Source organism: Doryrhamphus excisus, chromosome 23 (assembly GCF_030265055.1).
Source record: "Doryrhamphus excisus isolate RoL2022-K1 chromosome 23, RoL_Dexc_1.0, whole genome shotgun sequence".
Lineage (NCBI taxonomy): Eukaryota > Metazoa > Chordata > Actinopteri > Syngnathiformes > Syngnathidae > Doryrhamphus > Doryrhamphus excisus.
The window spans coordinates 274,139-297,989 of NC_080488.1; the positions used below are offsets into that span (position 1 = coordinate 274,139).

The following is a 23,851-nucleotide window of genomic DNA, read 5'->3' on the forward strand; positions in this document are numbered from 1 at the left end:
TAAAAAAAATAAAAGTAAACGGATATGGAACACACTGTACTCTATATCAAAAGTTTTATTATCACAAAATAATATTTCACAAAAACTGTAATAGAAATCTACATAAGTCAGTTTGCCAGCAAAAACATGTAGTTCTACCCTGTAACATTGTATAGTAGCACTCTAATATCATTTCATATAACTACATTAAAAAAGGAAAAATCAGCAGTAACCTTCCTCATCATGAAAAAATTAGACACAAACCTTGAAATTTGACGAGAATAAGATAATATGACCAGGGAAAATACTCCTAAAAGTTGCAATAGATTTTTAGGAAAATTTGGTTGCAGAAAAAGTTCCAATGTTTGTCCAAATATTATGGAAATAAAATCAAAATGACAAGAAGAAGGTAATATTATGGGAATAAGGTCATAATATCACAAAGAGAACATTTGACAAAGATTAAAAATGAGACAAGAAGATCAAAGTTGGTATTAATAGCGGCCCCAGTACTTTTTTGCTAAATACTACTTGTAAATACGTGGCATCCTTTCCTTTTTCACTAGCGCCTGCTAGCGCCTGCCCTGGCTGGGAAGAGACGGGACACCCCGGCTGTATTATTGGATCATGTGGACCATGTGGATCACAAGGAGCCTTCCTTGCTGTAAGAAGGGTTCCCCAGGCCTTCAGCGGAGTCTCTCTTGGCCTTTTGGCTCTTCCAGCACCTCCAGAAGATGGCGGCCAAGATGAGGAGCAAAAGGGCGATTCCTCCGCCGATGACAGCAACCAGCACTTCGTGGTCTGAAGAAGGAGGATCATACCGCTGGCAGGAAAACTGTGAAGGCTCGCTGTGTCCGGCTTTGTTGACGGCCTCCACACACACCCTGGTTCCCGCTTCCAGAAAACCCACCGGGCTTCGTCGGAAAGCGCTCCCAAAGTCCATTACTTGTCCGCCTTGTCCTTCCACCAGCACTCTGTACTGAGTCACCACGGAGGATGGAGAGCACCACTGGACCTCCACTTGGCCCCTGTTACTCCCCTCACGGATGGGCACCAGCGCGTGCACGCGTGGCGCGTGCGGAGGCGTGTCAGGCCCGCTGATGCCAGGACAGAGGCAGCGGGTGCTGGCCGCCAGCTCGGCGCAGGGCACCTGGTTCTCCAGGCAGGGGTTAAATTGGCAGAGCGCACGCTGGAGGAAATGAGTCCGCGTGGTGGCGAGCACCTCGGGAGGAGGCCGGCTGGCCAGGTCGTCCTCATCATAGTCGTCGTCGTAATCGTCCAAAGCAAAGCCTGTAATGAATGTGATGCGCGGACGCGTGCTGGGAAGAGACGTAGAAGCGGCGTCCGTGGCGGGGCTGGTGCTGAGGGGAGGCCAGCTCATCAGAAAAAGGAGAAGCATCGTCGGGTGGGGTGATGTCATGTCTGCGGAGGAATGTGACAAGAATGATGTCAAGGATCTACGTTGGACTCTGTCACATAAAGCACAGACAGACCACCTTAGGGGGGCCTGATTCCAGGGGCCCAAGACTGAAAGGGGCCCCGGAAAATGACTGAGACTTTTTTCATGAGGCAGGGGTGCCCAAAGCATGCAGCATATTCTCAAAATAGAACTGAACAAGAAAACTCAATAACAATAATCAGCAGTCATTTCCAAAGTTGATCCTCATGATCAACTTTTCACTTCTACGGCAAAGCTGAGATGAAATGAACTGTACAGTATAGACCTTGGTAGCGTATCGACATTAGAAAACAGAAACAAATGACCTGAGAAACCATCCAAGTTCGATTGGAAAACACCCAAGTTACATTAGAAAACACACAAGTTGCATTAGAAAACATCCAAGTTTTAATAGAAAACACCCTAGTTACATTACAAAACATCCAAGTTGTATTAGAAAACATCCAAGTTACATTAGAAACCATCTAAGTTACCTTCGAAAACATCCAAGTTCTATCAGAAAACACCCTAGTTCCATTAGAAAACACCCAAGTTACATTAGAAAACATCCAAGTTCTATGAGAAAACATCCAAGTTCTATGAGAAAACACCCAAGTTACATTAGAAACCATCTAAGTTACCTTAGAAAACATCCAAGTTCTATTAGAAAACATCCAAGTTCTATTAGAAAACATCCAAGTTCTATCAGAAAACATCCAAGTTCTATTAGAAAACATCCAAGTTCTATCAGAAAACACCCAAGTTCTATTAGAAAACATCCAAGTTCTATGAGAAAACACCCAAGTGGCATCCTTTTATGAGCGGCCTGAGCGGGACGTCCTGCCTTAAAGCAATCCAAAAGAAAAGGCAAGAAGACAAATAGCAGAACAGACTTGATGTTTACGTTGAAAACGGCAGTAAAGCTTTGCTGCTAGTGAAGCTAGAGTACGCTGTACTGATGGAAGTACATTTGTACACGTGAATCCAATACCAGCACATTCAGGGTTTCTGTGGGAACTTGTGGACTGGATTCCCTGAACCATGAAACGTTTCAATGACGGCAAAGAAGGGAGAGCTTTACCTGCGGGGTGGCGATGAGGGTTTCCGCCGTCTTCCTCTCTCCCTGCCTTCTCTTGGCGTTGACTCCACTTCTGGCGTCTTCACCGTGCAAAGCTGTGGCCCAAATACCCTCCTCCTCTTCAACATCCCCCGGGTGCCTCTCCCTCCCCCCCTCCTCTGTTCCACAGCACTTTTCATTCAGCACCCTCCCTCTCAGAAGGGCCTGGGCCTGGCTGCCTTGTCTTGCCATCTGCTGACCAGGATGTTGTTTTGGGCTCCGTGTGTTACAAGCCATGTTAAAAACTTCCAGGTGGCCCCGTGACGGGAACATTAGGTCAGCTTGGCGTGTCCATGTGGGTCTTGGAGAGCAGGGGGTGAGGAATGCGCCCGTGTGTATTTATTAGTCTCCCCCATTGTGACTGGGATGTGGAACGCTAGATGTTGATCCCTTTGTGGGCTGAAGCTGGCAAAGGTTGCAAGTTCTTTCGTGTTCATGCAACAGCAGGGCAGCGGAAGCATGGAGGAGCCTCCCCCTTCAAGCCATCATCAATGTTTTACATTGGAAGCATGCATGCGAAACGAAGCACGTGGACGTGTGAGGTGGTGTGAATGTGTTGCATAATCTGTCTGCTGGAGTGGAGAGCCTGAGATGTACGTGACATGGATGACTTGTTCTGTTCTGTCCCCATAAAATGTCCACACGCTGGAGATGTTTCCCTGATGGAGCAGACAGGAGACAATGTTTGCCAAACGGCAACTGGAGCTGCAGCGACTGAGCAGGAACAGCTGGAAAACATTTTGCTCAGGCTAAACACAAACTATTTACCACCAGTCTGACCTTCTGCCGTTCCCCATCCAGGTAACATCTCGTTCAGGCGAGGAGCATGGTTGTACGGCTTGGAGCGTGGGATCTCTGTGTAAGGTCAGCAATCACTTGCTTGTGCAGCGGCCATCATCTCCCTTCCTATGAGAAGCACACACACGTTGGACTTGCGGTCAGGAAACGTGGTCAATGTAGCTATGAATGAGGAAGCACTGAGGAGGTAACGAAAGGTCAAAGGTGATGACACTTGGATGAGTGAGCTGATGACGTACAAAGGAAAAAGGTCGGGGCCTGCCCTCATTGCGACACGCTAACAGTAAACGGTAGAAGCAACACGTGGAGACATCACCTTCTTTCATCTAGCTTGGCCGTGCCTGGACACGCAGATCCACCCTGGCGAAGACCACGTGTGATACGGGTAGCCCACCCCGTCTAGATTGCACCGTGGATATGCTGCTTTAGTCTTCAACCATCCACCTGGAGATATCATCATGTATGCGGGACAAACATCACTCAGACGGACTGGAATGCTGCCCACCATCCTCCATCCTCATGACGGCATGAACACACGTCTCTCTCTCCAAGGTATGGAGCGAGGCAGCTAATGAAGGCACGTCATGGGACACACCTATGCAGCTCACATGATGGACAGGTGGAATAGGTGTGTCCCATGACGTAGCGGACTCTTTGACCTGTTTTTCTATTTTTAGAAGGCACAGGAAAGAAAGACGCGTTGGTCTCCGTGAGGATGGTGGATGATGGCCACAGTTAAGACCAAAGAAGCACGTTTCCTTGCAAGACAGAACGTGGCGTCTGCGTCACTTGACTGTGCTTCTAGCGGACCAGTGGGCCTGTGGAGGTTTGGTCCAAAGTGTGGTGCTCCAAGGCCCGTGAGGAATACATGAACCCAGAGTGAGTCATGCTACTCCAAATAAGAAGAGGCGTGCCAATGCCAAATTCCTCTCCCACCAATCAGCGTGTTTGCGCACGTTGCAGAGGCCGAGGCATCCAAAGGATGGAAGGTGGAAAAACAAGTCCTTCTTATTTCCAAATGCTGTGAATGTCATCATCTAAGAGGTTTGCCTGCCCCCACTGAGCACGGCGACACCAATCGCTTCCCACAGACTTCATTTCTCCATCATGTCTGAGAAACATGTGGGCCTCTCCACATCCCTCTCATGTTGGACTGATGGTCTTCCCCTCCCTACCCACACCTCTCTAAGGAGTTCAGCTATTCCCATTCAGACAGGAAGCTCTGCTATTGGCTGCGGTGGATGACCTTTGACACGCCGTTACATTACAAAGACGTCCCAGGGGAGGTGGATGCTGGCGGCCTCTGGAGTGGAGTGGACCCCTTCCTATTTTAGGCTGACTGGACTGCCGGGTCCCCTGGTGCTCAATGCTGTTTGTCTCTCTGCAAGGCCTGATTGCTGACATGTGACCACGTGATGGCGTCTCATCCCCAATGACTCATTCATCCAGCACAAGTTGGACATTTTCACAACAGCTTCTCTTCAATTCATGTTGCTGGCTGCTTCAGATAGAGAGACATGATCTAGAGTCTAGATCCAAAGGTCTAGATTCTAGACCAGGGGTCAGCAACCCGCGGCTCCAGAGCCGCATGTGGCTCTCCAGCCTCTTTGTTGCGGCTCCCTTTGCAATGCTTTAATATTTTTTAGCACCCGTGTGGTGAAAATGCACGTCTTTGTTATGAGTTTACAAAAAACCAACTTTGTGTGAGACCATGAATGCATCCTGACTGAGTTCTGACTGGTGACTGAATGAGCAGACAGGATGCTATCCAGTTCTCTCTGACAGGTTAACGTGAAGGGAAATGAGTAATACTTTGAGTTATTTGAGTTATTAATTATTATTAATGAGTTATTTGACGATTCTAAAAAATAAATTAGAGCTCATTTAAAAACAAAGTTTATCTCCAGTACTAGCAAGAGTACTCCAACTCGTCTTTTTTTTTCCCTCCAATGTTGTTTTAAACATACAACGTTTTGCGGCTCCAGGCTATTTTTCTTTAGTGGGCAAGTGGGTGAAATGGCTCTTTTCATAGTAAAGGTTGCCGACCCCTGTTCTAGACCTTCCATGTCTGCTGCACAGCATCAGCTCCTCCTTCAGGCTCTGACAGACCCCCATGAAACGCAACACAACTACACGCAAAACAACCATCAACCTCAGCACTGATTTGGGTCAGGCGGGGGGCCCCAAAGTGCAGCCCGGGGGCCATTTACAGCCGTGGTTGTTTTTATTGGCCCGTGGCGCATTCTAAACATATCAGTTACCATGAAAACAAAACACCCACAGCAAAAAATGACAAAATCAGCAGTCATTTCACTTTCACACTAGAATAAGTCAAAATACTAAGAGGAAAACATAGTCATCGAACAAGAAAATACCCTCAGTTTAGTACCTTAAAGTTGAAATATCCAAGTCCTGAGCAGTCAGGAGGACGAGTCCAGTACGGCAGAGGGTCTATGGATGCCTTCTTCAGCTGGAAGAAGAGTTGCAGCCCCCCTTAGTGGTGCACACTCGCTACTGCACCCTGCAGCTCCCGGATGCAACATGCCAGCATATTTACTAACTGTAGGAGGAAATAACAACAAATGGTCATGACTCGGTGTCTTTGTTCTCGACGCTGCTTTGCTTTCGCAAGACTTTTGGGCGCTCTTGTTGTGTTCTTTTATTCAATTAATGATGAGAAGACGAGAAGCTGTGCCTGAATGCACCATTGCACAACATAATACGTGTCTAATTCATACTAATTTGTGTTTTGCATATTCTGTAAGACCTTTGGACACTGAATGAAATAGTTCCTGCCTACAGACCATGCCAGCATTGCTAAATACATTGGATGGGTTCGGGGGTGGGGGGCTCCTTTGTTTCCAAGTGGAACAGTTGACCCACTTTTCGGGTTTTTCAGAGCATAGAAATAATCCCCCCCCCCCCATTTCGCCCTTACATAACACGTTTTCCCAAGCTGTCTGCCACATTATGGAAGCTACGAATTAAGGAGAACCGAGAGGACATTATTACATGAACATTATTACTATGAACGAACTGTGACTGTAATATCGTTTTCCTGCCAAATGAATGTTCACTATATGACAACATTAGCGTACAGAGCAGTGAATGAGTTACAAACATTAGCCCGAGTTTACTAATGCTGTTGGAACAGATGTGCGAGGTTCTAAATCGTTCAAATACAACCGTTCTGGACACTAAATCAACAAATACAACCGTTCTGGACACGTAAAGCAAGTTTGCTAGCTAGCAGGCTAACAGTGCAGGACTAGCTTAGCATCGAGACGGACAGTCGTCTGCTATACGTTCGTGCATCTTCGCGCGTTGTCCGGAAAGCGCCGAAGTTCCAGCGCCGCCATTGGCCCTCGCCGCCAGTCAGTCTTGTCAGGAAAGGAGGGCGTGAGCTAGTAGTTGAATGACTGCCGGCTGTGGACGCTGTGGACGGGACAGGACAGCCCGTGGAACATACGCGAAGGCGCCGGTTCCTTATAATTCCAACTATTTAACTCAGGACGGCCTTCGTCGAGGCACCAGGGAGCCTTGCTGTAGCGTCAGCCGGGACAAAGTGCTGTGGAGGCCGGGGCGAGGTTCTCGCAGGTTGATGGCAAGAAGCGAAGAAGACGACAAACGTAAACATGTCTCGTCTCGGTTGATTCGATCACTTGTAAAGATCGCAACAATTCCCGGTGTGTCCGTTAGAATGACACACGCCGGGCCGTGTTTAGCGAGCGGCTTGTCTGCCACGATGTTTTGACCGAGAGCCAATCAAATTGGCTATTCAAATCCACGCTTATGTCAGTGACCTATATCTCATGTATGTGCGCCAAGAGCCCACAGTCTCCTCGGCGCTAGACCAGACAGCATGGGGACCAACGGGGTAGACAACCAGGCGCAGCCGTCTGGCAGGGGGTCCGGGACGGAGCAGCCCGCCGCGGGTCCCCCCGAAGACGAGCGGGGCGATGCTGCCCAAAAGCCGCAGCCGAATCAAGATGAGCGAGCGGCGGGCGGCGAGTCGAAAGTCCCGCAGGAGGACAGCACCGTGCAGCTGATCGAGACCGGCTGCAAGCCCGGATCGTCCCCGGGTCTCGAAGCGGAGCCGGCCGTGCAGGTGGAGAGGAAGGGCGGGGGATTCGCGCCCCCCGAAGGAGGTTTTGGCTGGCTGGTGGTTTTGGCAGCGACCTGGTGCAATGGATCCATCTTCGGAATTCAGAACTCTTTCGGCATCCTGCACATGATGCTGGTGAGGGAGCACGCAGACCCGGAGGACAAGACGTCTCAGTTCAAAGTGGGTATGTAGGATACTTTGTACATGCAGTATTCCGTGTGCGTGGAATCTCCCGTCGAGACGGGTGATGTGGGTCATCCCACGGCGGAGTGGCTTTTCCCTGCATGCCAGCTATCATAAACACACGCTCTCTGCTGTGGAAAGCGGCGTGGGGCTTGCGTGGACCGTTCATCCGTGCCCCTTGGTTATTTGGCACTGAGCAGCCTGTGCCGTCCTGATCAGCCCGTCATGCATCAGTCCCCAACCGTACGCCCCAAGGCTTGTGGGATTGGGCGTTCCGCTGCCATTCAAATCTGAAAATATGACGGCACCGCAGCCTTGGAAAAACGTTAGCCAGAGACCTCCATAGCGGCACGGCGGCTGCTCGGCGTGCGTGCCCGAGTACAGTGCACCTTGCTGGGCCGCGTCAGGTGACTCCCTGCCCCCCATACTCTGCTTCTCCTGATAGTAGTGTATCTCCTGGTAGTAGGTACTGTAGTACCAGTAGTATTGTCAAGATATTTGATTGGGACAAAACAGGCACCCCTGGTCAAATCCTAATTGGTTCCAGTCCTCATCTCCAAATCTAAATCTACATTTTCGAAAAAGAACCAAGGTCTCGTGTATCTCAAATGAAAACACGGAATTTAGGTGAAGGTTAAGTCCTGGCACAAGTTTGACTCTGGAAACACGGAACTGTCCAATGCGAGAACAACTCAAGTCAAGCGTTTGTTGACTTTGTAAGTTCCCATGTATTCCTCTCGGTATTCCCGTCATTGCTGTCAGCAGGTACTCAGGGAAGGGGACGACTGGCAGGATAGAATTCCTTAGTGCAGGAAATAACTGCTGTACAAGGAATTGCAAAGTTGGAGGTGGCCAAGTGGTTAGCAAGTTCCCGTCCCTGCTGGAGCGTCTCTGTGTGGAGTTTGGAAGTGTGTGTGTGTGTGTGTGTGGGGGGGGGGGGGTCCTCCCCCCATAAGCCAAAACATGCATGTTAAGTGGAGACTCTAAGTTAATGTGACTGAGTGGAAATGCTTCTTTGTGACATGTGCGCTGTGATTGGCTGGCGAGCCCTCCAGGACGTACTCTCTCACCCAAAGCCGGCTGGGATCAGCCGTGACCAGGGACGGCATAAAGGGGGAAATCTGCATGTTTTTACTATTAATAAGCCGACTGAAGCGTCACACAGCAAGCATTTCTGAATGAAACACATTTGGATGGAGCCATGTGGGAATGACGTGTCATGTACGGAATGATCTTCTATTGTGGACTGTAGATGTCCAAGCAGTGCATGACGTTGGTGACATAAATCAATGACTGCCATAAACAATTACAGCAAATAGATGAATGAATTCATGAGGTGCCGGACATGGGAACGCTCGCAGAGAGAGGGATGTGGGACCGGATCATAGTTCTCAGACTGGCCTCTGGAGCAAATTCAGTGCTACAGCGTTAGCGTGAAAGCAGGCGCTACACGGCGAGAGAAAGCCAAAGCTGAGGCTGAGGCGCTCCCGTGGCAACTTTGTCATGGCACGTAGATGAGCATGACCTGATGTTCCTTCTCATCCAACCTGACAGATTCCTCATGGTCTGCTCAGGAAAACGGGGCAGTTGATTTAGTCTTTCAAGAGCTCTTATGTAATCATTCTTGTTCAGCCGGTGTTCCGCTGTGGAAGGATTAAGCTCAGTCCTGCCGGTCTGACCTTAGAATTAGAAGAAAACAAGCTGAGGAACAAAAGCGAGGTCTTCCAGCCGTCGTGCTTCCTCATCCACAAACTCTTTCGACCCAACTGCTGAGTCATGGCTCTTGATGCTGATTTCCACACCCACGTTTCCTCCCATCCTGGGAGTACTGTTCTTCTACAGCACCGTGGAGCCTTGGATAGCGTCATTAACTCCTTCCAGATGCGCACCGTCTCTAACCAACATGGACGCCAAACGGATCCAATGCATCTGTTCCTGAAAGGCAAACATGTCCCCAACCTTTTCATGGTTTTTCAAGTCCAGTGGAGGCATTTTGGTGGGCCAATGTGTTATTGGGATTGTCTGCTTAAGTGGCCCAGCAACTGACCAGAAGTACCTTCCTCATCACCGAAATCCAACTAGAACCGGGTCACGGGACCATGTGGGCTAAGTCACCCTTGATGTGCTACGCTGCTGATGGAGACGTCATACAGCTTCATGTCAGAGGAGCCCAAGCGTCCCTTGAAACGCTGCATGGTGTCCGGCCTTGAAGCTGAGCCATCGCTAACATTAGCTGGGTGGGCTGCTGATGAGTTGCAGATGGTCTTGTTTTGCCCCATAAGCATCCAACGGCACGCTAGACATCTCATCCCTGTGGTGCCGACACGTCCAACACCCCCAAGGTGTGTACTCAGCTGTTCCGTCAGCACAACATGTCCTCTCTGGGATAAGAAACAAAAGAGGATGCTTTGATACTCCATGGGGCGGACGCTAAGAAGAGTGGGGGGGGGGCAACAGGCCCCCAGATTACGCAACAGCTACTGTACACATACAGTAGTACTGGGAGGCTACCTCCTGTTGTACTACAGTGTAATTAGGAAGGTGTACTCTGGTTACTGCGGTGTGATTAGGAAGGTGTACTCTGGTTACTGCGGTGTAATTAGGAAGGTGTACTCTAGTTACTACGGTGTAATTAGGAAGGTGTACTCTGGTTACTGCGGTGTAATTAGGAAGGTGTACTCTAGTTACTGCGGTGTGATTAGGAAGGTGTACTGTGGTTACTACGGTGTGATTAGGAAGGTGTACTCTAGTTACTACGGTGTAATTAGGAAGGTGTACTCTGGTTACTACGGTGTAATTAGGAAGGTGTACTGTGGTTACTGCGGTGTAATTAGGAAGGTGTACTCTGGTTACTACGGTGTAATTAGGAAGGTGTACTCTGGTTACTACGGTGTAATTAGGAAGGTGTACTCTGGTTACTACGGTGTAATTAGGAAGGTGTACTCTGGTTACTGCGGTGTGATTAGGAAGGTGTACTCTGGTTACTACGGTGTAATTAGGAAGGTGTACTCTAGTTACTACGGTGTGATTAGGAAGGTGTACTCTGGTTACTACGGTGTAATTAGGAAGGTGTACTGTGGTTACTGCGGTGTGATTAGGAAGGTGTACTCTGGTTACTACGGTGTAATTAGGAAGGTGTACTGTGGTTACTGCGGTGTGATTAGGAAGGTGTACTGTGGTTACTGCGGTGTGATTAGGAAGGTGTACTCTGGTTACTACGGTGTAATTAGGAAGGTGTACTCTGGTTACTGCGGTGTAATTAGGAAGGTGTACTCTGGTTACTGCGGTGTAATTAGGAAGGTGTACTCTGGTTACTACAGTGTGATTAGGAAGGTGTACTCTGGTTACTACAGTGTGATTAGGAAGGTGTACTCTGGTTACTACAGTGTGATTAGGAAGGTGTACTGTGGTTACTGCGGTGTAATTAGGAAGGTGTACTCTGGTTACTACAGTGTGATTAGGAAGGTGTACTCTGGTTACTGCGGTGTAATTAGGAAGGTGTACTCTGGTTACTACAGTGTGATTAGGAAGGTGTACTCTGGTTACTACAGTGTAATTAGGAAGGTGTACTCTGGTTACTACGGTGTAATTAGGAAGGTGTACTCTGGTTACTGCGGTGTGATTAGGAAGGTGTACTCTGGTTACTGCGGTGTGATTAGGAAGGTGTACTCTGGTTACTGCGGTGTGATTAGGAAGGTGTACTGTGGTTACTGCGGTGTGATTAGGACCAGGACCTGCCAGCCAGGTCACCTGATCTCCATGTCTTCCACGACCAACTATGACGTACAAACAAATGCTGGACCATGGTCCTGATCATCTCCAGCCATGGTAAACACGTAGGAGGTGGTGTTGTTCTGCTGGAGGAACACGTTGGAGTGTTTAGCCATGTAAGGACGTAATCCAAGCGAGGTGGACCCTGCATTGTCGAGAGTAGCAACCCTGGATGTCACAATAGCCCTACATGTTGTACATGTGTGCTGGAGCCTACCCCATAGCCGTCCATAATGAAATATTTGCATTCCTGTACTTGCATGCAGTGGCTTGTTTAGAAAATGCCCCCCATCATCTGCTGTGCTCCTGCGGGGACGTTTCAGCGAGCTTCACGGCTAACTGTGAGTCTGGCTTGGGTGTGGCGTTTCAGTTAAGTCATCGCTAACTTCATGCTCGACCTCGCACGTGCGCTCTTCTCACACGCCCATGAGGTGTAGCGTTAGCGTGACGCCGCCACTCACTTTACTTTGAAATCTCCCACACCGCGTCAGCACACAACAGCGTTTCCTGTCTGACTTGCTGGCTGAATAGGACTTCCTTTCACAGCCACAACCACGCCATCATTCCAGCTCTTCATTGGACGGCCCGGTCTGGGCACCCCCCCCCCCCCGTGCGGGAGAGCAGCTGCAGCAACCATAGCGTCATCATGTCAAGGCTGACGTGTCAAACCGGTTCCCTGTGGAACGTACAGACCAGGAAGCCTGGAAGCACGCAGAAGCGTCATGGCCTCACCGTCATGGCCTCACCGTCATGGCCTCACCGTCATGGCCTCACCGTCATGGCCTCACCGTCATGACCTCACCGTCATGACCTCACCGTCATGGCCTCACCGTCATGGCCTCACCGTCATGGCCTCACCGTCATGGCCTCACCGTCATGGCCTCACCGTCATGGCCTCACCGTCATGACCTCAACGTCATGGCCTCACCGTCATGACCTCACCGTCATGGCATTGTTTACAATGGCAGCCACCCGGGGGCCGACGTCAGGGGCGCTCATATGCCGTTACTCTCTGATTGTTACGGTGGAACCACAGAAGAACGACGCCCTCAAAGGCGTCCAAAGCTGCCAATGTGAGGGAGAACATGGAACAAGAGACACAAAGACAAGGATAGGAAGACATGCACACCCCATCAAAATGAGAAGACCAGTGGATCCATCCAGCATCTGTTGGGTCTGAAGGAGGCTCCTAGCAGCTCATGCACATCCTTATTTCTAGTGCAGGACTGGAGGACCTGCATGACTTTGCCAGGTGTTCACCTGGTTGTTCTTGAAGAAAAGCCGGAATAAAAGAGGTGGAATGAAGCGAGGCTCGGTGGGGGCCGGGAGGAAGCCAAACACGAGGCCAGGCCCTGCATGCCTTCCATAAGTGTGTACATACTGTAAGTCATTCACTCCAAGTGCTCTGGGCTTCCACTCGCCACACAGACCGCTGTGTCACACATTTCAACTCAGTAACCCCCCCCCCGAGTGGGGCTGTACTGCGACACGACAAAGAGAACCACAGTTTCACCATGGAGGACGTCTCCGCTGTCCCATCATGCTCACCACCCCAGTGAGCTCATTTTCATTTCATTTCTTGTTCCTCTCCATTCCTCATACTTTGCTAAACCGGGGTTGTACAACACGGCCCTCTGGGCTGCTTGGAACAGCACGGCCTCTTGGCTCAGTTTGATATCAAACCCACCTTTGGTCCCCTGGTAGCCCGAGCCAGTCAGTCATTTATTTGCATTTCAGGGTACAGACTGTCCATGTGTGAACTTTACACCAGCGACTAGCTCGCTGCTAACCTCAGGGTTTCTGATATGCTTCCATGCACGGAATCATAGTCTTTTCCTGCTCATGGGAACTCAATAAAAGACGTGAACTAATCATCACATTACACTCCTGCTATTCCTGGTTTTCATCACGTCGTGTGGGCTCCGGCATCTCTACAGGGATGGCTGCCGCTAGCATAGCCAGCTCCCGAGTTAACCAGTAAACTTATTCTTAGCTTAAAGTGTCCCAAACGGAGTGGGGAAGAAGGACAAAATAGTGACCACTTCCACACTGGAAGAGAGGACAACTTTTAAACCACTCCATCTCCACAACCAAGACGTTCATGCATGAAAATGTTCTTCAGTCCACTTCCAAAGAAGACAAATCCAAGCCTTTTGTGTTCGGCTTCTTATTTCCGAAGGAAGGGAAGTCCATTTGTCCAGGTCATGTTTCCACGCCTCATCATGGTCGGGTCAAGGTGTCACTGCCGACTTGAGCTAATGTGTGTTCTCTCTGTGCAGCCTGGGTCGGGGCGCTGGCCATGGGAATGATCTTCTTCTGTTCACCTGTGGTCAGCATGTTCACCGACCACTTTGGCTGTCGGAAAACCGCCGTCAGCGGGGCGCTGCTGGCGTTCATCGGACTGCTGAGTACATCTTTTGCAACGTAAGCAGCGAGCGTTGAACTAGCGTAGACTTCATGTGTGAGTGCATGGTGCACATGTTACCTTACCTCATCTTATCTTATCTTAAGTGTTGGACAGTGATCACTATTGGCTTTGCCAAAGTACCAAGAGGTGTCCTTTTTGGAAAGTTGGTATTGGGAAACGTTACAATATTAAGGGAATACATGAAATAAACAAAAACAATGAAAGATGATTTAACAAGAAAGTGAAATGTTTAAAAAACTATTTGGCCAAAAAGAGCAAAGAGTGACATTTTCACCTCCAGCTCATCACAAATCTGAGATCTAACATCACATCTTTTCACTATTTGGCCCCCGCTGGCAAACGTCTGGGCACCCTTGGTGTAGGGTAGGAGAAACCAGGAAGACCAGGAAGGTGAAAAGGTTCTTGGAATATCGACTCATTCAGGAAGTAAAATAGGACATATACCTGGCCTTCGATGTTTGGGGCTAATAAGCTGCCCTAGCCAGCCAGGAAACACGTGTACTCGTGTAAGTGGGCGTTGGTGTGACTGTAGCGTGTCAGCGGGACATGTGGCGTTCCGCTAAAAGAGCGCTACGTCTAAGGCTCTCCTGGTCTGTTTTTCCAGCTCGCTGAGCCTCCGTTATTTGACCTACGGCGTGCTGTTTGGCTGCGGATCCTCCTTCGCCTTCCAGCCCTCCTTGGTCATCCTGGGCCACTACTTTCGCCAGCGCCTGGGCTTGGCCAACGGGGTGGTGACGGCGGGGGCCAGCCTCTTCTCCATGGGTCTCCCCGTGTTGCTCAACAAGGTGGTGGAGCCGCTGGGACTCAGCAGGACCTTCCAGATCCTCAGCCTCTTCATGCTGGTGCAAGCCTTGCTGGCGCTGACATTCAAGCCGCTGCTCCCCGCCGGACCTCGCGTGGGACCACCGGGCAGCGCTCAGCCTCCAGTCCAGCCGGGGGCCAGTGCTCACAGCGGGAACTGGTGCAGTCAGGCCTTGGCGGGGGTCCGGAAGTACTTTAACCTGAGAGTTTTTGGCATCGTCACCTACCGCGTGTGGGCTTTTGGAGTGGCTACAGCAGTCCTGGGCTACTTTGTGCCTTACGTCCATCTGGTAAGAACACCGTCCTCCTTCTGTGTTCATGTATGCGTCACGGCTCCATAGCGCTTCCTCTCAAGATAGGATGACGTCAAGGAGAAACAATGTAATTGTAAACGCGGAGCATCCCCTACAATGCTACATTCAACTAGCATAGAAAATGGAGACGTTTTCATTCTCGTCAACGGCATATGTGGCCTCAGGCTAACCAAGCTAACCAAGCTTCTGCAATGAGGAGCATTCTTTGGCGTTTGTGGGGTCCCCTATGGGCTCGACTTTTCCACGGTCAAACGTCTTGTGGGTTCGAGACTTCATATTGGAAGATGGAGGCCCAGGCGAATAGCGTCTTTTACAAACGTCAACTTCCTCCAGCAGAAGCCGTCTCGCCATCAAGCGTAACGTACCCTAATATGACCGACAACAGAACTTCACCCAGAACTGGACCCTAACAGATGGGTAGGACCGCCTGGTGCCGACGTCCCTTGGCCCGCCTCCTCCGGAAGCTTTTTCATGAACAAGATGGCCGAGTCTGCTGGTGTCATGAGCCAAATGTTCACGTATCCAGATGTCTGATGCTCCTGTTGCGACCTCCCTCCGCCAGACCTGTTGTTTCAGGCGGGGACCCAGATGTAAATACAGCCCCGGCCTTTGTAATGGCTCCAGGGCTCCAGGAAGCCTCTCCCTTATGGGCCCCCCCAGCCCTAAACATGGCAGCCTATGGCCATTCATGCGTCCCACGCCTTCAAAGCACGGCAAATAGTTCAGCATGTTCAGGAAGGACTTCAGAGGCCGGTTTCATGTGTTGGAGCCCATCCGGGGGGGGGGGGGGGGGGGGGGGGGGGGGGGGGGTCCTGGCCTATATACATTGTGTCTTCCTGCTGTGCTGTTTGCTATGTGATCACCACACCTTGCAGGTGATGTTCTACTGTTGACCACAAGGTGGCGTGCCCATCTCCATCTGCCTGTGCTCTTCTCCACCAGATCAACTTCGTGGAGGAGCAGTTCAAGGGCAGCGACAAAGAGTGGCTGCTCCTGGTCTGCATCGGAGCGTCATCAGGGGTGGGACGACTCACTTTCGGCAAGATCGGGGACCTCATCCCCGGCCTGAAGAAGATCTACATGCAGGTTAGCAAAAGGATGACCTTCCCGTGCTGGGAACGTTGTGTTGAAAGTTTGATCAGGAATGACAGGAATTCCATCCAACCAGGTGAGAAGTGAACCTCTTGTTCGATTCATCGTGCGGTCCAGTGACGTACCGATCAACGTGACGTAACCTGCTGGCTTACGTTTAGGTTTTGGTCTGCCTTGCGCCACAAGCTAGCTGCATGAATAGACTTTGTGTTTCCACCCTCCTTCACCGTCGCCCGGCCCTCCGTGTCAACGTGTCGGCCATATTTGCCAGCTCGGGGTGGAAGACCAGTGGGCGGTCCACGGATGGACATGGAGACAGAGGATTGAACCGTGTCTCTTGCGTCCTTTGTAGGTGGTGTCCTTCATGGTCCTGGGTCTGATGTCCATGATGATCCCTCAGTGTGCCGTCTTCGAGGGGCTGGTCGTGGTGTGCGTCTTTCTGGGCCTGTGTGACGGATGCTTCCTCACCATGATGGCTCCCATCGCCTTCGAGCTGGTGGGACCCATGCAGGCCTCGCAGGCCATAGGCTACCTGCTGGGCCTCATGTCCCTTCCCATGACCGCTGGCCCCCCCATCGCCGGTGAGACTTTAACTTGTGTTCCACACGCATTCCAGATGGGGTTACCCACAGCCGGCTGCCCCGTGACCGATGGTGGCCATGCGGGCGTCAGAGCAGCCGCTTGTTGGCTCGCCATGCCGTCTCCGACGCTCACGCTGGCGCTAGCCTGGGGTTGTTGCTAGCTAGCGGTACCCGTGGCCCCAAACCAAATGGGAGACGAGGTCATGGCCTGATAGACTCGATAGTGCCGGACTTTATTCCCAGAAGAGTAAACACTTCCAACATTTCCCTAAATTGCAAACCCATTTTATGATATTGGACCCCCCCCCCCCCCTTTAAAGGGGGTCACTGAGTCGTAGTACTGGAAGCAAAAACAAAACCTGAGTAGCATCAGGAAGTAGGACTTTCAGCAGCTCTCACCTCACATACTGGCTGATACTGCATGTATACTGCATATGAGTATACAGTAGCCAGTACAGTACATCCCATGCTGCATGTATACTACATGTATACTGCATATGAGTATACAGTAGCCAGTACAGTACATCCCATGCTGCAGTGTGGTGCGTTGAACTGGTTGTCCCTGTTTCTGTTTGTTTACCTTACACAGTATGTAAGTATGTAATGGGAGGGGTGGGGACTGCAGGGTGGGGGCACGGAGTTTAGGCTAAGTCCACACAAAGACGGATAGTTTCAAAAAGTAGTGTTAAGAAAATAAAAGACCGTTTTATTGTATTTTATCCAAGGTTTAGCAAGCACATCAAAGTACTTTGGTCCATTGTGTCCCATAATATTACAGGTATGAAGTAAATACATACGTACTTGTACACGGCTGTTTCTCTTAGTATGACTTCATTTACCCTCATGTCTTCTGATGGTAAAAACCATGAAGCCAAACATGGTAGAGCTGTGCAGTATGAGACCAAGGCCAAGCTGTCATGGGTGGATGTCAATCAATCAATCAATCAATGCCGGAAGCCGTCGTGACCCTGAGGAAGAGCGAGTGTGTAGCGAGTGGGTTACTCTCCCTGTACCCCCCAGGTCTCCTCCACGATTATTTCGGCGACTACACGGTGGCCTTCTCCGTGGCCGGCGTGCCCCCCATGATCGGGGGCGTGGTGCTGTTCTTCGTTCCCCTCATCCACGGGCGGCTGCGGCTCGGCCAGACGGCGTCGCCGGAAGGAGAGACGAGCGCCCACATGCTGCCCCACATGCTGCCCCACGGCCCGGCGCCGCCAAAGAGCTGCTCCAACGGAGACGTGCTGCCCGGCTACACCGACGTGGAGACGCACATCTGACTCCCATGGTGACACACGTTCCCCGCGTGGCCCCGCCCCGCCTTTGCTTCTTCTCATGACCTTCTCCCGCCCTCAGGTTACCTGACTGGAGCTGACCTTTAACCTCGCCAGCTCCTTGAGGCGAGATGTCAGATGAACTCATTAGTTGCTTTGGGAAGATCAGCTGTAGACCCGCCATCTGTAGGACCTGCTTCCTTGTCAGTGGCTGCCGGCTCATCCTGACGCCTTTCAACATGGACGCTGACTACTTTAATTCCACCGCCTTCTCCAGCGGGCATGACGGCATAGCTTAGATACAAACCTTCTCACCCGTTCAACACCCATTCCCTCTCCTTTCCCTCTCCTTTCCATCTCCTTTCCCTCTCCTTCCTGCCTTTCCTCTCACAGCCAGGCGAATACATCCGCTCTAGAAGCGGCCATGTCACAAGACCGGCCTCAGCTTGACATGCTGGCTTTAGCCGACGCTTCCATGGCAACCACACAAGCTCCTCATTCCTGCGCTCAAGGAGACACGTGACGTGGCCTTTCATTCCGTGCCTTCTAGCAGGCCCATGTGGGGTTGGGCATCCATGGGAACCGGGATCATTCAAATGTTCTTATTCCCATTCCTCGTTTCCATGACCACTCGCCCACCGCAAAAAATACACACCAACACCAACAAAGAAGAAGTGGCTCAGGAGTTTAGCTTTACTTGATAAAACACATCAGTGGGCTCCATGCTGCGATATCATGCGGCACGGCGATATCATGCGGCACAATGATATCATGCGGCACAATGATATCATGCGGCACAATGATATCATGCGGCATAATGATATCATGCAGCACAATGATATCATGCGGCACGGTGATACAGTAAACAAGGAATGGGAAGCAAATAGTTCCCATTCAAATGATGCCCAAGCCAACTCCACAGGCTTTCCCTCTCGGATTTTCAGTCCCATTTTTGGAGGGGGGGGGGGGGGGCAGGGTGCTAAAACAATCATGCAGTCCTTTTGTAGTTTGACACTGTAGATTTTTCTCGTTTAAAAAAAAGGCATTTTGCACAAACTTGTCCGAGCTATTCCCTCCTGCAGGCTTTCAGTCAGGAACGTTCTTCTCCTGACTCCCGGTCTGGCTTCCTGATTCTGCCTGATGCCCCATTCCTGCCTGCGTTCCGTTCTCCTACACAGCTGCTATTTATTACCGTCCATTCCCTCCCATTCCTTCCCATTCCCTCCCATTCCTTCCCATTCCCTCCCATTCCTTCCCATTCCTTCCTATTCCCTCCCATTCCTCCAGGCACACAATGCCAGACTGACTATTTCCCAAGTAAACAGCCAAACCATCCAAGTACGCTAGTTTGCAGGATGCGAATGAAATGTACTGCAGTGGCGGACATGAGATTTACTACTATGTACGAGATTGTACTCATCAAAACACGGGTATCTACATGTACTTTTACTTCACGTTACAAGACAAGAACAGGCTGTGTGCCGGTTCTACTTCCTGACATGGAGGAAATACTTCATTCCATCTCTTCATGGGACAACAGCCATCCACTTCCATTTACACTGGAGCCTACTACAATGGACATGTGGGTTCCTCCCTGATGTCATGTGACTCAATCACACAACAGCTGGGAAATCTGGTGTCATGACAAGGCGTCAGGTGGGAATGGGAGCAGGCGGGAATGGTCACACGGTCTGCTAACATTCATAGCTAAAGGTCATCCAGTATGCTAACATTCACAGCTAAAGGTCATCAGTATGCTAACATTCACTGCTAAAGGTCATCAGTATGCTAACATTCACAGCTAAAGGTCATCAGTATGCTAACATTCACTGCTAAAGGTCATCAGTATGTGTCGGAAGGACAGGTTTATATCGCAGGTTTGAATGATCTCACCAGGCAGAATAATAATAATAAATAAATAATAATAATCCTAATGATCATCAAAATAAGATGAGCTACTGTTGTTGCTGGTATGCACACAAGCTAAAACTCACCTCTGACCCCCTGACATCACTTCCTGTCCTTCACACACACGCTAGTATGATTTATGTCTTATGTTCTCTGATTATGTTGACTACATTGGGTAATAGGGGTGTAAATGTGACTATAGGGGTGCTATTTCACGGCTAAAGGGCTCTAATAATGTATTGTCCAATGAGGAGCGGAAGCAGCGATAAACGAAGGATGACCGTATCTCGTTTGCATCCATGTGCTCAGATCCATTTGTCTTTAATAATTGTATGCGGCAGTCAGTTCTATGGTTATCATCACACCTCCTCTTGCAAAGAGACTAGTGAGCCCTGGAGGACGTTTGGGGTTGCAGCATCTCATTGGGCATGAAGCAGACGCATCTCCTGGCCTGTGTTTGTGTTGAGCTCTTCATGGCCATGGTGGTCACCTGAGCCATGGTTGGCCTCCATGGAGACGTTCCTGCAAGAACCACCACAGCCGCCATTTCTGCACAGACTATCACTGATGCGCTACAAACTCATGTAGCCATCACTTCTCTTCTTTTCTCTGCTTTCCTGTTGACGTGTGTGCTGACCTCCATGGAGGTTCCTGCAGCTCAACCATGATTGCCTTTGTTTTTGGCAGCCTTGGGATGGGAGCCTTGGGATGGCAGCCTTGGGATGGGAGCCTTGGGATGGGAGCCTTGGGATGGGAGCCTTGTCCTCAGAGAGCAGGCCAGTAACTGTTAGAAACATGGAAGTCATCATGCTGTTTGTCCAAGTCCTGTTTTCTAACCAAACAGCATTAAAGAAGCTAATAGGAACATGACGTGTGCTGTCATTGTGAGCGTTCCTGTCCTGGCCTGCAGGAGTGGTCCTTGAGACTTGCAATCATGGGGGGTGGGGGATTAACCCCGCATCCCCTCAGAAAGCACACAGTGTGCCAGCTGAAGAGCTGGGCTGCTAGGACATCCATGTGTCTCCAAACGCGTGACGTGGAATCACCACAGCAACACGGCTGAGTTCAGTCAGGCATCCAGCCCCCCCCCCCCCACCCTCCCCCGGTCATGCTGGGCTTCCCATTAGACCTCCGTGTACGCTCCAGCACCAGGGTGCTTTCATAGTCCACCTGCACGGTCATTACCGGGAGGCATGAGGGAATTATGACGTCATACGGATAAATCCACGTGACCGTGAGCAGTCAATCAATAACCCGCCTGCGACTTTAAGGGCCCGTCCTAACATGCCCTGGGCACAAGCCACCCGGCACCCGAACAACCTTAGCAGCCGCCCAACACCAGCATCGCTACATCGCCTGGGACCACCAGTGCCCCCCCCCCATGCAAACAGAGAAATACTGGATGGAAGTGGAAGTACTCCTAACGCATGTCTGGCTGGCACTGGATGGAAAACACCTAAAAACTTCACCCTCCATCCTCCGCTGGCGGAACAATGCATGCAACACCAAACATGTCCGCTAGAGGTCCTCCTCCACCAACCTGATGATATACCTATATGATGACCCTATATGATGATAGAAATATGTCTGTTTGACACAACACCTGTACTTATACTTACCTCACATATACCTAGAATACTAACACTTACCACACATGTACTTAATACCATTAATAATAGCAATAATAAGGATAACTATAAGAACACGACCTACTAATAATCATGGATTTCATGTACTGCTGCCTGTGATCCGGATGAAAGAATAAAGGTAAAACCAACAAAGCCACAGTGAGGATGAGTTATGAGTTATGAGTCAGGATATGAATATGAATACTAGGAGATGATGGGCTCACTGTGCCCCATTTTGAAGAGCCCCGTTGAGCTAAGACTCGGATTTGAAATACATTAGCTGGAGGTGAGACCAAAGTGGCGGTGGGAGGCTTCCAGGACGGCCCCCGAGGACCGGACGCAAGCAAGAGGTCGAGACGCTCAATGCTGGGACACAGGAAGTTGCTGGCTCGGTTGCGCCACAACCGAGCCAAAAAAAACAGAGCTGGTTCCTTTCTTGACTAGAAGCTGGTGCATTTCTCCAGAGAGGTGGAGCGTGTACTACATCGCCTTATTAAAGTAGCTTAGGTACTAGACCTGGGCTACAATCAGAAATCCTACATTTGGTGAGAGTAAAGAGGCAAAACACACAAATGAAGCTGTGGCGGTACCGTATATTATAATGTTCTATTATCAATAATAATAGAATAATAGGAACATATGTAAACAGGAATGGCCAGTCACAAACATCAAGTCACAATAACAACAGTGCATTCGTTACACAAAAGAAACATCCCAAGGCATACGACAATAGTCCAATGGTTCAATGGCCCACCAATCGGGGGTCCGGCGGGTCAGGGGCGAAGAAGGGACTAGAGTTTATGTGGCGGGCCAATGGGCATTGAGCAACAAGAGGGATGGAAGAAAATGGACGCCTACAAAGCCTCCTACCGCCCAACCAAAGCAGGGGGGTGCCGGCTCCTCTTGGAAGAATCCGGGCTTCCGGCTTTAGGCGGGGGCCTTAGTGCACCGTTCCTAGCTCGCCAGCTAAACCTGGCCTAAGTAAAATAGGACCAGTATCACATTCATCAATGTGCACACACAAAACATTCTAATCAATCAATCAATATATATATATATGTGTTGAATACAAGTCCTATCATAACTTCAATATTGTACAATACATTTTATCACTTATAATGAATAATTGCCATATGATATTATTCATTATGGTTCATTTTGCAACCAATAACAATGTATGGCAGACAAAGTTTAGCAGCAATAAAACAGAAAGAGCATTAAGTGCATCAGTAAAATGGTACCAACTGTTGATGGCTTTCAATGCCTCCGACCACAATAAGTATATTATATTATATTATATTACTCCATGGGACATTAGAGAGAACAGGCCGATATCCAAAGCTACTAGTAAAAGGCTGCTAATGCAGCTAGCAACGAGATGTAAACAAACACTCACCAATTCCGTAGTTCTATCAAACACTGCTCCTTTCAATATGGCGTCCCGCCGGTGGACCCCCCCTACACTCCGACAACATATACATTATGTTTACACCTTTAGATTGTGAAATGACGACAACTTTGCCATACCTGCAGCATCTCTTCCATGGGTGTCCCCCACGGCTCCCGGTGTGGAATCTCTTCCGGATGACTGGTATAGACCTCACTGATTGGTGGGGCACCGTCACGTGACCCACCGCCGTCACGTCGCACGCACGAGTAATTTCATTAATAGTAGTACTAGTAATAATAATACATAATAAAAATATAACAACAACCATAATAATAAACTTGGTTTTCTATCCGGGTTACAGGGGTCCAAAGTGCGGCCCGGGGGCCATGTGTGGCTTGTGCACTTTGAAATAAGTGCAGTGTGAAATAAGTGCAGTGTGAAATAAGTGTACTACGGCAACTCACAAGGACAACTCCCAGGCAGGATTAAACACATTTTACAAAACCACATTGAAATTGAAGTCATTCATACAATCATACGTTGTAATATGATCAGCCACCAGGGGGTGCTGTTGGTTACGAATGAGTTATGAATTGTCTTTCATGCTGATTTAACTGAATTGGCCACCTTATTAGGCCAACATTGGCGCGGAGTCCCAACACGACACACGCATCATCACACAACACTTCCTTATTATCAACCAATCACTGCCACGGCGAGCGAGGTGAGTTCAGGAACACCGGAATTCTGATGATCGTATAGCTGCTGCTTCTGCTGTGATAAATATGACAATTTATTGTGTCTTGTATTCCATGATGATGACATATGACTTAGTTATGCTTTCATTGATATTATTTAGAATTTAAATGACTATTTTCTTCAGGATAAAAATAAAAAGACACTATTTTTTGTATTTTAGCATTAAAAATACCAAACGAGTGTATTAACCATACAGTAGACAGGACACGGGGGGGCTGTGACAGATAGAGAAGACATGCTATGGGGGGGGGGGGGGGGGGGGGCTGTGACAGACATGTTTCTGCAGTG

General features: G+C 49.7%; 2 protein-coding genes across 6 annotated transcripts; one reads left to right on the forward strand and one right to left on the reverse strand.

Moving 5' to 3' along the window:
• Positions 1-45: 45 nt before the first annotated feature.
• On the reverse strand, positions 46-23,099 carry si:ch1073-303k11.2 (LRRN4 C-terminal-like protein). 5 transcript variants are annotated; one of them, XM_058063387.1, is made up of 7 exons: positions 22,942-23,099; positions 22,811-22,872; positions 5,722-5,892; positions 3,649-3,776; positions 3,315-3,440; positions 2,499-3,193; positions 46-1,401 (listed from the first exon to the last, which is right to left on the reverse strand). In XM_058063387.1, exon 7 carries the CDS (start codon positions 1,397-1,399, stop codon positions 623-625), a length of 777 nt encoding a protein of 258 aa, XP_057919370.1. In that variant the 5' UTR covers positions 1,400-1,401; positions 2,499-3,193; positions 3,315-3,440; positions 3,649-3,776; positions 5,722-5,892; positions 22,811-22,872; positions 22,942-23,099; the 3' UTR covers positions 46-622. The 5 variants fall into 5 exon arrangements, with proteins under 5 accessions (XP_057919370.1, XP_057919374.1, XP_057919373.1 ...); XM_058063391.1 differs by having other exon boundaries at positions 3,303-3,440; XM_058063390.1 differs by lacking the exon at positions 3,649-3,776.
• On the forward strand, positions 6,688-21,620 carry slc16a2 (solute carrier family 16 member 2). The gene is made up of 7 exons (XM_058063386.1): positions 6,688-7,621; positions 13,671-13,815; positions 14,424-14,910; positions 15,877-16,020; positions 16,379-16,607; positions 17,628-17,892; positions 17,961-21,620. Exons 1-6 carry the CDS (start codon positions 7,195-7,197, stop codon positions 17,882-17,884), a joined length of 1,689 nt encoding a protein of 562 aa, XP_057919369.1. The 5' UTR covers positions 6,688-7,194; the 3' UTR covers positions 17,885-17,892; positions 17,961-21,620.
• Positions 23,100-23,851: the final 752 nt, after the last annotated feature.